General features: G+C 41.7%; 1 protein-coding gene across 6 annotated transcripts in view; it reads left to right on the plus strand.

The window, feature by feature from the left end:
• STIM1 (stromal interaction molecule 1) overlaps positions 1–17,550 on the plus strand; it is a 164,253-nt gene that overhangs the window by 123,593 nt on the left and 23,110 nt on the right. For all 6 annotated transcript variants that reach the window (XM_084752217.1, XM_084752218.1, XM_084752219.1 and 3 more), the window contains exons 4-5: positions 10,569–10,680; positions 13,695–13,810. In XM_084752217.1, the coding sequence (XP_084608343.1) occupies positions 10,569–10,680; positions 13,695–13,810 (228 nt within the window). The remainder of the gene's footprint in view (positions 1–10,568; positions 10,681–13,694; positions 13,811–17,550) is intronic.

Consider the following 17,550-nt stretch of genomic DNA (forward strand, 5'->3'; position numbering starts at 1 on the left):
TTATTTTAAATATATACTAGAAAATAAAAGACCCTACATCTATCCCCACATAGTAGAGAAACCACATCCCTCTCTGCTACCAAGCCTGGAGAGTCTTCCTCTCGGATTCTTATGCATCTCTCCTGTGCTGCTGCCAATAGCTTATTTTAGTAGCTTATTCATGCAAGTTACTGAGATGATATCACAATAAATTATAATTGTTTAAAGTTTATTGTGTTCTGTGTTTTGGCATATGCATACAATTGTGAAGCCTATACAGTAAAGGCAGACTGTGCTCATGACTTTATCTGTAATCTCTCCTTCCCCTTGATAATGGCTGAACTACCTTCTGCCAAGTTAGTTCACATTTTCTAGAGTTTTATTTAAATATAATTATATAATATATTTCTTTAAAGCTTAAAGAATAGATTTGCACTTAACATAATTATTTTGGGATTCATCTTTGACATGTATAAAAAGCTCATCCTTTTTCTTTCTGAGTATTGATACATTGAAGAGATACACTTCAATTGTTTTTTACCCATTTGCCACTTGTTAGACATTTGAGCTGCGTGTAGTTTCTGTCCATTAAAAATAAAGCCGAAGTGACTATTTAAATATGAGGCACATTTATTTTCTTTGTCTTAGGAGTGTCTAGGAGTGAAGTGACTAGATCACATAGGTATCAAGAAACTGTCAGCGTTTTCATAAGTAGCCGTGCTGTTGGGTCTTCCCGTCAGCAGTGTATGAGACGCCCAGCTCCCCCAGCTCCTTGTAAATATTGTTGTAGTCAATCTGTTAAATTTTAGCATACTGTAGTAGTGTCTTAATTTCCGTGTTAGTTTATTTGTTTGCTTAATAACTAATGATACTGAGCATCTTTTCATGAACATAGTTGATATTTGTATATCTTCTATGGTGAAGTATCTTTTAGATCTTTGGGTCCCCCCCTTTTTTCTTTTTTTCTTTTCTTTTTTTTAAGATAGCATTTTATTGTTCAGGCTTGCCTCGAGCTGCCATATAGCCATCACCAGCCTTGAACTCCTGATCCTTCTGCTTCCACCTCTCAAGTAAGTGCTGGGATTGCAGGTGTAAATCACCATGCCCTGTGACTGTGAAATAATTTCAGCTTTTTTTTTTTTTTTAGCTTTTTAATATTAAGCCTGAAATCACTGATTTGAGCCCTTCTTCATCTTCTTTTTCACACATGCTTTTGTGCATGATCTGAATGTATGTGTATGCATGTGTGTGTGCGCGCTCGCGCGCGTGCGTGTGTGCGCGTGCACACAAGGGTATAAGAGGCCCAAGACTGACATTGTAAGTCTTCCTCAGTCATTCTTCACCCTATTCGATGAGGCAGTGTTTCAGTGTGTTTCAGTGCTGGCTCAAAACTCACTATGTATTACAGGCTGGTCCCAGAAATTTGTAGCAGTCCTCTGGTCTCTGCCTTTAAAAAAAAAATTTATTAATTTATTCATATTACATGTAAATTGTTAGCCCAGCCCTTGTATCCTCCCATTCCTCCCTCCCATTTTCCCCTTACTCCCCTCCTCTATGTCTGTGACTGAGGGGGACCTCCTCCCCCTGTATATGCTTGTCTCTGCCTTTTGAGTGCTGGGATAACCTGTGTTATCTAGCCTGAAGCTTGCTATATAGGGCTCCCAAACTCATGATTCTCCTGCCTCAGCATCTAGTTGAAACCTTTTCTATTTTATAAATATTTTTCATGTCCTAACATATAGTCTGTTCCATGTGCACATGCTCATCAGCACACATATTCTATTGGATAAAAATGCCAATCAGGTCAGTAGACTTTATCAGTATTAAGTCTACTTAACCTTGTTGATGTCTCTCACTGCTTGGCTTATCATTTACTGAGAAAGGAACACATACATTACTAGCTCTCTGTATGACTTTGCAGCTGGGCAGGGTGAAGCACACCTGTAATCCCAGCACTCGGGGAGGCAGAGGCAGGCAGATTGCTGTGAGCTTAAGGTTGACCTGGTCTACAGAGTGAATCTAGGACAGCCAAGGTTACATAGAGACACTCCTCCCCCACTCCCCGCAAAGTATGTCTTTGCTTGTTTCTTTTTGTAGTCTTTGCTTCATGTATTTTGAAGTTCTGAAATTGGGTCCATAAAGATTTACAATTATTATGTCTTCTTGGTTAATTAACCCTTTATCATTATGAAATGATCTTTAATTCAAGATAATATTCTTTTATCTAAAGCCTGTTTTGGGAGGGGGAAAAAAAAGGTACATTAATACCAAAAGGAGGATGGATTTTATTTGGCTCTCAGTTTTAGCCATGCTGCCTTGGTAGGTAGTAAGGCAGAATATTCAGGCAGACATTGCTTGGCAGGGGAAACTGTTTACTTTGTGGTGACTGGGAAGCAAAGAAAGAATGTGTGATTAAGTGATCTGGGTTTCTAATATTTATATGTCACAAACGACCAGACTTCCTTCTGCTAGGCCACACCTACCCGTTCTATATTACTTCCAGGTATAGAGTTTCCCCCTCTGTTATGGTTCAATGTATCTCTTTCTGTCTTCTTTCATTATGGATTATTTTATTTATTTTCATAGTACTGGGGGTTGAACCCAGCCCTGTATGTGCTAGGCAGGTGCTTTCCTATTAAGCTGTATTCCACAGACCTTGACTTGTATTTTTAAATTTAAAATACATAACTCGCCAGGTATGTTTCACACCTGTAATACCAGAACTTGGAAGACTGAGGCAGGAAAGTTGCCTTGAGTTTGAAGCCAGCCTGTCTACATAGTGAGATCCATTCTTTTAAAACTAACTAACTAAATAATATATATGGATTGCTGCGTATAGTGGTACACACCTTTAATCCCAGCACTTAGGAAGTAGAGGCAGGCATATCTCTGAGTTTGAGGCTGGTCTACAGCATGAGTTCTAGGACAACCAAGGCTACATAGAGAAATCCTGTCTTGGAAAAAACAAAACAAAACAAACAAACAAACAAAAAACAAAAAGCCCAGTACTCAGGAGGATCTCTATGAAATCAAGGTCAGCCAGGTTTACATAGTGAACTCCAGGATAGCCAAGACTATATAGAGATGCCCTGTCTCAAAAAAGGGAAGTGATCTCAAGTTGCAACATGGTAACCATAGCATACATGAAACCCTGGGTTCTGTTCTCAGCATGGACCATATGACCCAGGTGTAATGATCTACTCCTGCAAATCTAAGTACTTAGGAGATGAGGGCACAAGACTCAGGAGTTCATAGAGAGTTAGAAGCCATTCTTGTGTACCTCAGACCCTGCAACAAACATACATACATACATACATACATACATACATACATACATACATACATTCAGTCTAAATATCTCCTTTTGGAATCTTCCCTGAAAACCATAGTCTAGATAATGTGCTGTGTGTTCCCATAGCCTCTTATGTTTATCTCATCATGCACTTAACACACTAATTACAGCATGTTACCGTGCCTGTTTCCCTATCAGTTTTATTGAAATGAATGTCTTACAAGATGACATTCTGTAACAGTACTGTACTGAGCCCAGATTAGGAAAGAAGTCAAAAGTCTGTCCTTGTCTCTACCAGTCTTCCATCTTACAGTGTCACACTCCAAAGCTCCAGAGTTCTTCTGCTGCTGTGCCTTTAATAGCGTGTCTGTATGGAGTTTAATAGACCAGAGTGTTGGACAGTGACCTAGTGGAGGCCTGTCATATGGGGCCTAGGCTCAAGGCCCAGATTATTTTACAGTAATGTTTCAGGGTTTGATATTGACATCATACTAGGAAACTAAGATTCCCAGGTAGTGTCAGTAGGAAGGAACCTCTTAGACAACCAGATCCAGGCTCCATCCCATCTTTAGGAAGCCACTGTGAGAGGATTGTGTAGCTGCTATGATTTGCTCATATTTAGAATAGACAAGAAAACTCAGCTACTGTTCAATTTAAAATTTAAAATATTATTTTTAATTTACGTGTGTGGGTACTTTGCTTGCATGTATTGTTGTACACTATGTGTTTGCCTGGTAACCACAGAGGCCAGCAGAGAGTGTCAAACCTCCAGAGAAGGAACTGGGGTTCCAGATGGCTGTGAGCTGCCGTGTGAGTGCTGAAAATGAACCTAATTCATCCAGAAGAGCAGCCAGTGTTCTTAATCATCTCCAAACCATCTCTCTTGGCCCTTCTATTAATTTTTCAAGTTAGCCTGCAAGCTTTGTGATGCCTTTTCTGTCAGTTAGTTGCAGTTTTCGTCTGAGCCTCCACATCACCTGGTCTCTCAAAGAGAGCACTTACCACACTGCTATGCTTATTCATTTCCGCTTAGCTCTTCCTCTTTCTGAGAGAACTCGTAAGGATGGAGTTCATGAAGATACGTCTTTGTGCTGGTAACACACGCTAGCACCTTCTGCAGTAAATACTAATAAAAGCTTAGTGAATGAGTGAGTAAACAAATGGTGATGATAGCAAATGTAGCTGAGGTTGGTCTTGAATACCCGATCCTTTTGCCTCTACCTCCCAAGTGCTAGGATTACAGGTATGTACCACCATAGTTGGGTAGCTACTATTTATTTAGAACTTACTATAGGAAAGGAGGCTCCTTATATCTTCACTACAGCATCTAAGGACTCTACTCGTCACTAATTTATAAGTAATAAAAATGAGACTGAGAAACTTTGAGCAGCTTGTTCATGCTTACATTTTTATATGTGATGTTTGGGTCAAGACATGTGATTCCAAAGCCCATATTTGTAACTGCTAGGCTATATTTTACTGGTGAAACCAAATGACTGACTGAGGGTGACTAGGTGGCCAGCTAATTTACTAATAGCAGTGTGAAGGAGACTCAGAAGGCTTTGGCAACTTGCCTAGTAGACGTAGTTCTCTTGGGATGAGGGTTTGGAACCACAGAAGTAGATGACGGCTTCGTGTAGAGGTGCCACAAGCCCATTATGGGAAAGAGATACTGACTCAGGAGCTCATTGCTTACTGCTTATTCTTTTCCTGGCAAGAGAAAATATTGGCCAAGGTCCAGTATCTGCCTTGGCACATCCTTTAAGGGTAGCCATGGCTGCTGTGCTGGGAGTGATACCTATTGTCCTGCTGATGTGCCCATACCCCAAGCAGCCACGTGACTCACAGCTGCACTTTATTTTCTACTCAGATGTCACCTTACCAGAGAGGCCTCTTCTTCCTTAAAAAAGACTTTTCTTTTTACATTTATTCTCTTACTACTTAGTTTTTCTTAACTATATTTATCACCATTTGATGTTTTTATTGTATTTTAAATTTTCATTATTTATTTAAAAAATTTTTTTAAATACATGGTAGCCCTGGCTAGCTTGGAACTTGCTATTTAGACCATGCTAACTTTGAACTCACAGAGATCCACCTACCTCTGCTAGGGTTAAAGGTAGGGGCCTGAGTACTAGCTTATTTTAGTGTGTGAGTGTGTGGAGGTCAGAGGCCGATTTGCAGGAGTTGCTTTTCCCTTTTATTTTGTAGGTCCCAGGGACAGAAACTTGGTTTGTCAGGCTTGGTAGCAAGTGCTTTTCAGGCACCTTTCCCCACTGAGCCACCTCACAGGCTCTGTTTAGACTTTTTTGCCTTTACCCTGAGAATCATCGGCACCAGAGGACCTGTGACTTTTGTATTCTGCTGTATTTCCAGGTCCTGGAGTGGGATCTAGCAAGTAATGGAGTATTTAATATTTACCTCTATAAATTGTCCTTGAGTTGGAGACAACCTGCTTTCAGGAACTTATGCTTCAGCAGCTTCTTATTTTCTTTGTCTTTCTGGATGACCTTGGCCTCCAGACAAACTGGAGTCTGTGTTTCCTGTGCATGACCTATTCTTTGTAGTTCTGTATATTGCTCTTCTTATTTCTTTCTTTGGCAGATCTGAATCTCTGTCCACACAAATTCTGACCACTCTCTTTTTTAAAAAAAGAATATTTACTTAGTTAATGTATGTGTGCCTGTATGAGTTTATGCACAGCACACGTGTAGAACGGGAGTTCTGTTGTGAGCCCCCTGATACAGGTGTGCAAACTGAATCAGGGTCCTCCGTAAGAGGAACAAGCCTCCTTCACTGTGGATCCAGCTCCCCAGCCAGTGAACTGCTTTTTAAAATGAATGTATCTACAAGCAACTGCTACTGATAGGTATTGCTAGAGTGTAAGCTACAGTACCTGGAAATAAGGTTCTCCTTCTTACTCTGCTTTGTTTTTAGTGCCTAGTTTGGAAGAGTGCAAAATGAATGTTTATTGAGTTACAGAATGACTGCTTTACAGAAAGGGAAATTGAGGATCATATTATCACTGCTCTGCTGGATGAGTACAAAATAAATGTTTCAGGAGTGACAGAATGAATATTTTATAGAAAATGAAATTGAGGCTCATATTAGTTTAGTGATTTATCCCAGTTAGTCCATGGTAGGTAAGATGGAAAGTAAGGGCTTTAGCTTCAAATTTATGTGTGTTGTATAATACAGATCCAGCAGGGCCAAGCCTAGAGCCATGTGCTTCTAATCCTAGAACTTGGGAGATGGAGACTGGAGGATCAGGAGTTCAAGACCAGCTATGTAGTGAATTTAAAGATAGTGTAATCTCTTTTTTTTTTTTTTGGTTTTTCGAGACAGGGTCTCTCTGTAGCCTTGGCTGTCCTGGACTAAAGATAGTGTAATCTCAATGTTACTCTTGTTTCAAACAAACAAACAAACAAACAAACAAACAATCAATCGTCCTGAAAACAAAGAAAAAGGTTGGAGATAACAGTTGCCTTGTAGAGTCTCTGTCTTTTAAAACTTTTCTTGATTTTTGAGAATCTTTTGTATGTATTCGGTGAAATGTGTCTCATCTAGCTTTTCTCCTCCAAGCTTCCTTGTCCCTCAAACACTCAACTTTCCAAGTTCATGTTTGTTTGTTTTAATAGCCTACTGATTCCATTTTGTGTGATATATATATATATATATGCACACGCACACGCACATGCACACGGTAGTAGCCTGAGAACTTACCGGTGGCTGTCTATAGCCACTAAAGGATGATTCTCCCAGTGTCTCCGCAAGTGTATCTCTCTTTTGAGAGTTGTTATAGCCTCTAGAGTTTGGTCTTTTCTTGTTCTGTGTAGCATTGTACATGATTTGCCTATAGATGGTGTCTTTGGGCTTTAGGATACTGTCTCCTGCTCTAATGATCTTCTGAGACTTGATTATGCTAGTCATCCGTAATCTGTAAGTTCATAAGCTCTTCTTGCCGAATTCTGTGGTCTCTTATTGACAGTGAGCACTCTGTGTTTGCTGAGGCCTTCTACCTTCCTTGGCCCAGAGATTCTTTCCAGTTTTTCTCCTATGGATTGAGAATGCAGTCTGCGCCTGGTGGAGCATGCCTGTAACTCTATCACTGTTAGTGTAGAAGTGGAATTCAGTCATCCTTCACATCATAGCAAGTATGAGGCCCAGCGTGGCCTGTATAAGATCCTATCTCAAACAACTCAAAGACACTTAACAACAACAAAAAACTGGAATGAGAAAGTAGAACAAGACCTAACTTTTAGATACTTAAATCTTAGGGATAATTGGTGTCTCAATTAGACTGTTGAGTGAGATCATGTTGGAACTCAGCGTTGCTATCTGAGATTCAGATAACATGGAGGATACAGCTCATTACAGCTTATGTTGTTCAGTTTGTAGTGACTTTAAGTAGGTGACACCATGTTGCCAAGCCCTGCCTAGATGGGGCTGCTGCCTAGGTAACTGAATAATACGTAGAGCTAAAAACAAACAAAACGTTGCCTTGAAGTTTGGCATGGTGCTGACGCTCTCTTTCCCCTGTAGCTTAGCTATATAGGGAGTGATCAGTGAGGAGGATCCTTGGGGTACAGTGATCCCCTTAGGGAACTCTGCCTAAATGAGTACTTAGAGCCGTGGTTCTCAGCTGGAGGGAGGTTTGCCTTTTGTGGGGCATGTTTAGCAATACCTGAAGATAGATGTTTTTATTGTAACAGCAGGATTGCTGATGGCATGTAGTGGGTACTTGCCAGAGATATTATTAAATGTCCTGCCATAATGCCAACCACAGTGCCTACAACAAAGTTCACCCCATCAAAATGTCACTGATGCAGAGACTGAGAACCACTGGTCTAGAGTGATTCTTGCCTGTCTCCACGTGGAAGGTGCTGATTAGAGCATGCCAAGAATCTGTGCCCAGGCTTGTGTTAGGCATCTTCTTAGTAGACAAAAGGCCCTTGAAGCACCGCTGGCCTCAGGCTTTTCTACCAACAAAAAAAGGTGCCTTCCTTCCACGCTACATGCCGAGCAGAACGATCTCTTTGTTTAGGAGGAGGCCAAGCTCACTTGGCACAATCACAGGGCTGTGTTGTTTTCTCTACTTTGACAGGCTGGCACTTGTCTGTCTGCCTCATGTGTGCACTCTCCCTGCTATGCCTTCATTACCAGGCATTCCAGACTATAGTAAATGACGACATTGCTAATATGTTAGGATATATTTTCATTTTCAGTAATAATAGCCAATTCATTCTACTTTCTTCAGTATTTCTTTTAATACCAACTCCATTATCCTTTTCAAGCCTTGGGGTTTGAATGTATCTCTTGAAAATTCATTTGTCTTTTCTTCCAGTGTATTCTTGACTCGGAACTAAACATTCAGCTAAGCAGTGACTAAGACCTGTTGTGTGAGTCGGAGGTATCTTGTCTTCTAGGAGCATTCTTGGAGCATATTCAGTACACCCGTGTCATTTCCTCTCCTGGCTCCTTTTCCTCTTTCCTCCAGTGTCTCTGCCCATTTCCTCTCCTGGCACCTTTTCCTCTTCCCCACAGTGTCTCTGCCCATTTCCTCTCCTGGCTCCTTTTTCTCTCTCCTCCAGTGTCTCTGCTGATAGTCTAAGCTACTCTCAAAGCCACTCAGCATCAGAACTCTTATCCTGAGCTCCAGTATCTTCTGAAGTCATCGAGATGGAATCAGTTTTGCCTTCAGCTTTGTTTTGTTCAAGATGTCTTTCTTGTCTGCTTTGTAGTCATATTTTAGTGGAAGCCGGAGCATGAGGGGACATATTCCAAATTGTCAACCTCTGTGTGAGATTGCTAGAAAACAACCATGGGTATGGTTATGCCTATCAGAGGAATAGCTGAAGTTTTTTTATTTTCTTGTTTTAAAGATAGGGCCTCTTTATAATGCACAGCTGGCAGCTGGGCAGCGGTGGCACACACCTTTAAGGCAGATCTCTGTGAATTCAAGGCCAGCATGGTCTACAGAGTGAGTTCCAGGATAGCCAGGGTTACACAGAGAGACCCTGTTTTGAAAAACCAAACAATAACAACAATAATATGAAAAGCACAGGTGGAATCCAGGCAGTGGTGGCGCACGCCTTTAATCCCAGCACTTGGGAGGCAGAGGGAGACGGATCTCTGTGAGTTTGAGGCCAGCCTGGTCTACAAAGTTGAGTCCAGGACAGCCAAGGCTACAAAGAGAAACCCTATCTTGAAAAACAAAAAAACAGGGCTGAAGAGATAGATGGTTCAGAGGTTAAGAGTGCAGCCTGCTCTTCCAAAGGTCCTGAGTTCAATTCCAAGCAACCACATGATGGCTCGCAACCATCTATAATAAGATCTGGTGCTCTCTTCTGGTGTACATGCAGGCAAAACACTGTGTATATATGATAAATAAATAAATCTTTAAGAAAACAAAAAAACAAAGAAAAACAAAAAACAACAACAAAACCCCACAATTTTGGGGTGTGGTTGTGCTTACCTGTAATCCTAGCATTTGAGAGGTGAAGGAAGAGGATCAGAAGTTCACAGACATCCTCAACTACATAGTGAGTGTAAGGACAACCTGGGATATATGAGTCCTTATCTAAAAATAAATATATTATTTTGTTTCATTTTGAGATAGAAGCAGCTTCAATCTCACTATGTACCAAAATTGGCCTTGAATTCATGATCTGTCTCAATATCCACAGTGCTAGGATTATAGGTGCGTTATTATTGCTCAAGTTCAAAATATTTTAAAATAAAAGATAGATAGGGTCTATCTACGTTGTCTAGACTAGCATCATACTCACTCTGTAGCCCAGACTGGCTTGCCTCAAGATTCCTGAATGCTGGGATTATAGTCATGAGGTTCTGTGCTCCTTAGTATATTTATTTTAAATATAAAGTTTGACAAATTTTGGTATATGTTATCATTTGTATAATAATTAGACTCAAGATACAGAATATTTCTTTCCTCTCAAAATACTGCTTTTTACTCTGTCTTGGTCAGTTATGGCTGAAACCAACCATTGTTAGTTTTATTGTATTAAGAGTTTCATATTATCAGATTCATATAGGGCCTATTTTTTCAGACCTATGATGTTACGGATTAGGAGGGGTTGGGCACACAAACATGGTAAGTGTTAAGGTCAATGTGACCACAAAAGCAAGTATAAGTCAAGAGATAGTGCTTGAGAGTGTCATAATTTTTTTCAACATTGTCATCTTTCATACCCAAAAGGATATAGCTACAGGGGGAAAAAAGGACATATAAATCAAGAACTTTTTTGGAGTAATGTTTTCCTTTGTCTTTCCACAGTATACAACTGGACTGTGGATGAGGTGATACTGTGGCTGATCACATATGTGGAGCTGCCGCAGTATGAGGAGACCTTCCGGAAGTTGCAGCTTACAGGCCATGCCATGCCAAGGTTAGAAACTGGGTTGGATTTTTCTCTTGAGGCTGGGAGTGGGTCTGCTTTCAGGATGCTGTGGACAATTCAGGAAGGCTTCACCCTCAACAGAGTCTGGAGACTCTGCTGCTGCCCCTCTCATCTGTTGTGTGTTGCTCTAAAGCATGAAGGCCACTTTGTTCTCTGGTGTAGTAATTCTTATCACCACTGGGAATCATCCTAATGGCTTCCATTTGTTGAGTACTTAGTACATGCCAGGCACGATCAGTGGGTAAAGTGCTTGCCTCTAAGCCTTATGACTTGGGTTCAGTCCCTGGTACTCACATGATGAACCAGGAAAACTGACTCCCACAAATTGTTTCTCATCTCCATAATGTGCCATATAACATGACCCACCCAACACACACACTCTAAGTAAGTAAGTAAATGAGTATAGTTTTTAAAAGAGAATTATTAAAAAGAGAACTGATTTATTAACTCTAGTGTGAAGGTTCAGTGATCAATGAGGTGTTACAGTTGTCTCAGGGTTTTTATTGCTACAACAGAAAGTAAGGTGGGGAGGGAAGGGTTTATTCAGTTTACACTTTCACATTTCTGTTAGTCACCAAAGGAAGTCAGGACAGGAACCCAAACAGGGCTGGATCCTGGAGGCAGGAGCTGATGCAGAGGCCATGGAGGGTGCTGCTTACTAGCTTGCTTCCCCTGTCTTGCTCAGCCTTCTTTCTTATAGAACGCAGGACAACCAGCCCAGGGATGGCACCACCAGTAATGGGCGGGGCCCTCCCCTGTTGATCACTAATTGAGAAAATGCCTTACCGCCGGATCTCATGAGGGCATTTCCTCAACTGAGGCTCCTTCCTCTCTGATGACTCTAGCTTGTGTCAAGTTGACACACAGAATCAGTCAGTTCACATGGAAAACATCAGAACACTATTAGATAATGTTAGTAAATACTGGCACCTTTCTCTTCTCATTACTTAAAAGTAGATAGCAGTGCTTTGGTGTCACTGAAAATTAGCCTGTAGGAAGTATGATGATACTACAAAATCCATTTTGCAGAAGTGACCTAAAGAGTTTCGGAATTCCCAGGCTTTCAGGAAGCACCCTGTTTTGCATAAATTACACTGAAGATCAGATGTGGTGGTGAATGTCTTTAATCCTAATACTCCAAGAGGCAGAAACAGGTGGATCTTCGTGAGATGGAGGCCTACTTAGTCAATATGGCGAGTTTCAGGACATAGGGACCTTGTGACAAAAAATAAAATAAAAATTTACACAAAAGGAAATTGAGGTCTTAGGGGAGGAACCAAGCAGCTTATGATCAGACAGGTGAGAGTGTTTAAGACCAGAAGCCAGAGCTCCTGACCTGAAGTAGAAACACACACTATAATGTCAGAAGGTTCTTTTCTTTTCTTTTTTTAATATTTATTTATTAACCATACAGTATTCTGTCTGCATGTATGCCTGCCCACCACAACAAGGTACCAGATCTCATTACAGATGGTCGTGGGCCACCATGTAGTTGCTGGGAAGTGAACTTGGGACCTTTGGAAGAGCAGGTGGTGCTCTTAGCCTCTCCAGTCCCAGAAGCTTCTTTTCTAGCTGAGGAAATAAAGCTGTGTTGCAGAAAAGATAATCAGTAGTACAGAGTAGTATAGAATTAAATATGCCCTTTGGGAACCCAGGAACATGGTCTCCACCTTTTTGTATCTTATGCTCAATTCTTTCTATACCTGCTGTGTATTAGCAGAAAAAAAAAGACGAAGTCCCATTTTTCCTCAATCATTTTATTTTTAATAAGAAAAAGCCTTGGACTGGAGAGATGGCTCAGCAGTTAAGAGCACAGACTGCTCTTCCAGAGGACCCTGGTTCAATTCCCAGCACCCACATGGCGGCTCACAACTGTCTATAACTCTAGGATCTGATATCCACAGACATGCATGCACACAAAACACCAATGTACATAAAAATAAATACATTATATTAAAAAAAGAAAAGTCTTATCAGTGTGCTTAAAGGTTATAAAAATAACCTAATAACATTCCTAATAACCTTATTAGGGACAGACTGTATTGCAGTTACTAAGATACTTGCTAAAAGGACTCAGTTTTGTTCATAAGCAGGTTTATATATAATAGCAGTGCGTTAGAATAGAGCTGTTTAGAGGCCCAAGAACCACTGGAACACTGAGCATGATGATTGACCTGGACTGGACAAGAAGACATTTTCATATGATGAGAGGTGGGGACAAATCTGTAGGGAATAATCTCTAGAAGCAGAGGCACAAGAGAAATCACTGGAAAGATGCTCAGCAGGTGAAATACCTGCTGTATCAGCCTCATCTGTGTCTGAGCCCCAGAACCTTAAGGAAGAAAAGAAAAAGCTAGGTGTGTTGGTGTATACCTGTAATCCCAGTACTTTATACTGAAATTCTCCTGTTTTTCTTGAGAATTTCTTGCCTGGTGTATGTCTCCTGGCAGAAATGAGAGAAACCCTGCTCCAACAACGTTGAAGGAGAGAATCAACTCCTGAAAGCTGTTCTCAGATCTCCCGATGCACACTGAGGCACATGCATACCCTCACTCTACCATACCACACATATGTGCATGCATGCATACAGACATACAGGCAAACACTAATACACAGAAAATACAATAAGCTCAGTTGTTTACACTCTGTGTTCTAGAGTACAGAGGAGAGGAGAGCAATCACAAAAACTGAATGTGTTGCTGGAAGAGGTAAGTAATAATTGTAGAGTCACCATGGACTGAAACCAGATGCTCAAACCACTGAGCTAAGCCGGGCGTGGTGGCGCACGCCTTTAATCCCAGCACTCGGGAGGCAGAGGCAGGTGGATCGCTGTGAGTTCGAGGCCAGCCTGGTCTACAAAGCGAGTCTAGGACAGCCAAGGCTACACAGAGAAACCTTGTCTCAAAAAAAAAACCAAAAAATAATAATAATAATAATAATAATAATAATTGCAGAGTCCTCCTTGCTGCCCCAAACCTTACCCCTGTTCTTTCTCTTAACAGGCTAGCTGTGACCAACACCACCATGACAGGGACCGTGCTGAAGATGACAGATTGGAGCCACAGGCAGAAGCTGCAGCTGAAGGCCCTGGACACAGTGCTGTTTGGGCCTCCTCTCTGTGAGTCTTGTGTAGAAAGTACTGCTGTGGAACCCTAAACCACCGGGAGTGGCTAAGCTGAAACCCTGGGTCTCAGGCACGCCTACAAGACAGTACCTTCACTGTGTCACTGGTGTTGAGATATGAAATAGTCTTATTTTAGTCTAGCCATATTTAAATGTTTGATCTACTGCGTCAATTAAGAATTTTAAGGAAAGAGCTACTTTTTGCTAGTGTTGGCTGGATCCTATAGGAAGACCTAGATGAATCAATCATAGTCTATCCTAGAGGGATGACATGAGCATTCCAGGCTCGGGAAGTAACTAAGTGATAAAGTGTTCTCCTAGCATTCCTAAGGCACTGGGCTCAACTTCTGCACAGCCGAACTAAAACCAGTGTTCTCTACACGCACTCATACTTGTGTGTTCCAGACTAGGCACAGGGAAAACATCATTTCAAGAGGTGGTGCATGATCTCTGTCATTTAGTGAGGACCTAGCTTTATTTCATGCATTTACCAAGAGAAGACTTTGTAGATGGAAGAAAGAAGAGTAGGAAGGCTTAAAACAAGTAACAAATAGAGGTTGAATGTCACTTAGGCTGCCAGCACTGGGTTGGGACAGAGGGAAGGGACTAACTGCTGACAACTTTGTGTCCATGAGTGGCGGGGAAAGACTAAATGGGCTGTTAATGTAGCAATGAACACTTATTAAATATTTTAGTCTCTGGAGTTCTGATGTGAGGATGGTTAGCCTTGCCATCCTTTTCTTGTTTTAATGGTGTCCATAGAAAACAAAAGTGACCAAAATTCCTAGCAGGGCGTGGTGGTATACATCTCCAATCTTGTATGAGAGGGTGAGTCAGGAGAGTTTGGAGTAGTTGCCCACTTGGGCTGTGTAGTGAGATCCTATGTATGTGAGGACTGGGCGTGTGTTGGGAAAGGAACTGAAGGCAGCTCTCCCTTGAGGGCCTGCACCAGCCCGTGGGCATGCCTTGCTTGCCATAACTCTTCTTTGAGAAGCCCATACCCTAGTCTTGGGTGTGTTTTACTTTTTTTCTGAGAGCTTCTTTCTTAACAATTATGCTTATGTCTATATTAAAATACCTTTATCAAACCCCAACTCTGCTTCATAAAAGAAAAAGGAAGGAATTATAGACTAAAACAAGCAAGTGCTCTAGGTGGGAAAGTCAACTAACATAAGGACCAGAGTCCTGGCACCATGCTACTAGGTCAGAGTTAGCAGGCAAGGCCTTAATGGAGGAAGTAAGACTGCTGCTCTAACAAGGCATGGAGATCTTTTCCTAGGCCCACTTCATAAAACTTACGCCGAGTGTGATCTAAACCAAAGGTGGTCAGAGGTCAGAAAACTACTCCTGAGATAAGCAGAAGTATCATAGCTAAGCATATTTCATACATCTAGATTAGAATGTTTCAGCTAGGTGTGGTGCACACGCCTTTAGTCCCAGCACTCAGGAGGCAGAGGCAGGCAGATCTCTGTGAGTTTGAGGCCAGCCTGGTCTACAAAGTGAGTCCAGGACAGCCAAGGCTACACAGAGAAACCCTGTCTTGGGTGGGTGGGGGGAGCCTGCCTCTTCCACTTGAGTGTTAGGATTAGAGACGCATGACAGCACACCCAGCCGTCTCTTACTTACTCATGGGCAAGAAGTTTTACTTTGGAGTGATAGAAGAATTGCTTTGGAACTAGTAGAGTTGATATTGACGTATACTTGGAATGTAGTACATGCCTCTCAATTATTCATTTTAAAAGTTACTTTGTGTCTTGGCACAGTGGTGCATGCCTTTAATCCCAGCACTGGGGAGGCAGAGGCAGGAGGATCGCTGTGAGTTCGAAGGCAGCCTGGTCTACAAAGTGAGTCCAGGACAGCCAGGGCTACACAGAGAAACCCTGTCTCAAAAAACCAACCCCCCCAAAAGTTACTTTGTATTATATGAATTTTACCTTAAGATACTACTTTGAAAAAATTATTTTATATGGATATTTGTGATTCTGTGTATGTATGTGCACCAGTGATCATAGGTACCCCAGAGGCCAGAAGAGAACATTGGATCCGTGGAACTGTAGTTACAGGTGGTTGTGAGTTGTCCACTGAAATTGTTGGGAACCCAACCCAGTCTCTGCAGAAGCAGCTGGTGCTCGTAACTACTGAGCTATCATTTTAGTCTCCTTCTTTTTTAAGAACAGCAGCAGCAGCAGCAGCAACAACAACAACAACAACAACAACAACACAACTAAGCAACAAAAGGAAGAAAAGATAAATTGTTCTTTTTAAAACTTAAAATTTTTGTGTATCGAGCTGGGTTTTGTGGCGCACAAAAGCCTGTAATCTCAGCACTCAGGAGGCAGAGGCAGGTGGATATCTGTGAGTTCAAGGCCACCCTGGTCTACAAAGCCAGTCCAGGACAGCCAAGGCTTCAAAGGAAAAAACCCTGTCTCAAAAACAAACAAACAAAAAACCCAACCTGGGTATCAAAGGACATATCCAGAGAATAAAGAATAGCTGGGCATGGTGACACACATGTTTAATCTTTGCATGTGGGAGGCAGAGGCCACATATACCCAGAGAACTTTTGCTTATGCCTGTAATTTCCAGCACTCTTGAGGTTGAATCAGGAGGATTATTGTAAGTTTGAGGCTAGCCTGGCCTATATAATGAGTTCTGGAACATGAAATTGGTCAAAAGAATAGATTATGGTTCCAGATCAGTCTGGACAAGGTAAATATTGAATGAAATAGCTGGACTCAGTCTGTTATGGCCACTGTCAGAATGCTAAAGGGTTAGAAGTACCAGGAGGGAAAATGCTTATTTCATAGTTTCATGTGATTAAGACATTGTGGACGTTGTTAAGAACCTAAGAGGGAGCCAGGTGTGGTGACACACATCTTTAGTCTCAGCAGGTGGATCTCTGTAAGTTTGAGGCTAGCCTGGTCTACAAAGAGAGTTCCAGGATAGCCAGGGCTACACAGAGATACTCCATTTTGAAAAACAACAAACAAACAAAAATCCTAAGACCGGAGTGGAATGGGAGCTGGAGAGATGCTTTAGTGGTTAAGGATGCACACTGCTCACGAAGAGGACCCGAATTTGATTTCCAGCACACATGTCCGGCATCTCACAACTGCTTATAACTCTGGCTCCAGGAGATTGAATACCTCTCACCTCTGTGGGCACCTACATATACACATACATGCACATATAATTAAAAGAAACTTTGAAAAGGGTTGATGATATGTCTCAGAGGATAAACGTGCATGGGAGAAGGAGAGAACTCAGCCCTCTCACCTTCAGTGTGCGCCATAGCACACACCCTTCACCCTACCCCACATTAAGTAAATAATAAAGACACGCAATTTTAAAAAGCATGTCAAAGGAGTTTGGCTTTGTGGTGCACATCTGTAATCCTAGCTACTTGGCAGGTCAAGGCAGGAGAATTGCAAGTTCACCTCAGACTGGCTTACTTAAAATAAGATTCTGCCTCAAAAATAAAAGTAAAAAGGGGCTCAGTGATAGAGTGCTTGTCTAGTATTCCTGAGGCTCTAGGTTTAATCCCTAGTACCACAGTGTGTGTGTGTGTGTGTGTGTGTGTGTGTGTGTGTGTGTGTGTGTGTGTGTGTGTGTGTGTGTGTGTTGATGTTGGCACTGAGGAATCCCACCAAACCAAGATCACAAGTCCTTAACAATCAGGGAAGACAAAGAGTATCCAAGGCTCTTAGTCGATACTGTGGAGGAAGCAAGTATATT

The sequence above is a fragment of the Acomys minous genome, assembly GCF_964271855.1.
Source record: "Acomys minous genome assembly, chromosome: 2".
NCBI lineage: Eukaryota > Metazoa > Chordata > Mammalia > Rodentia > Muridae > Acomys > Acomys minous.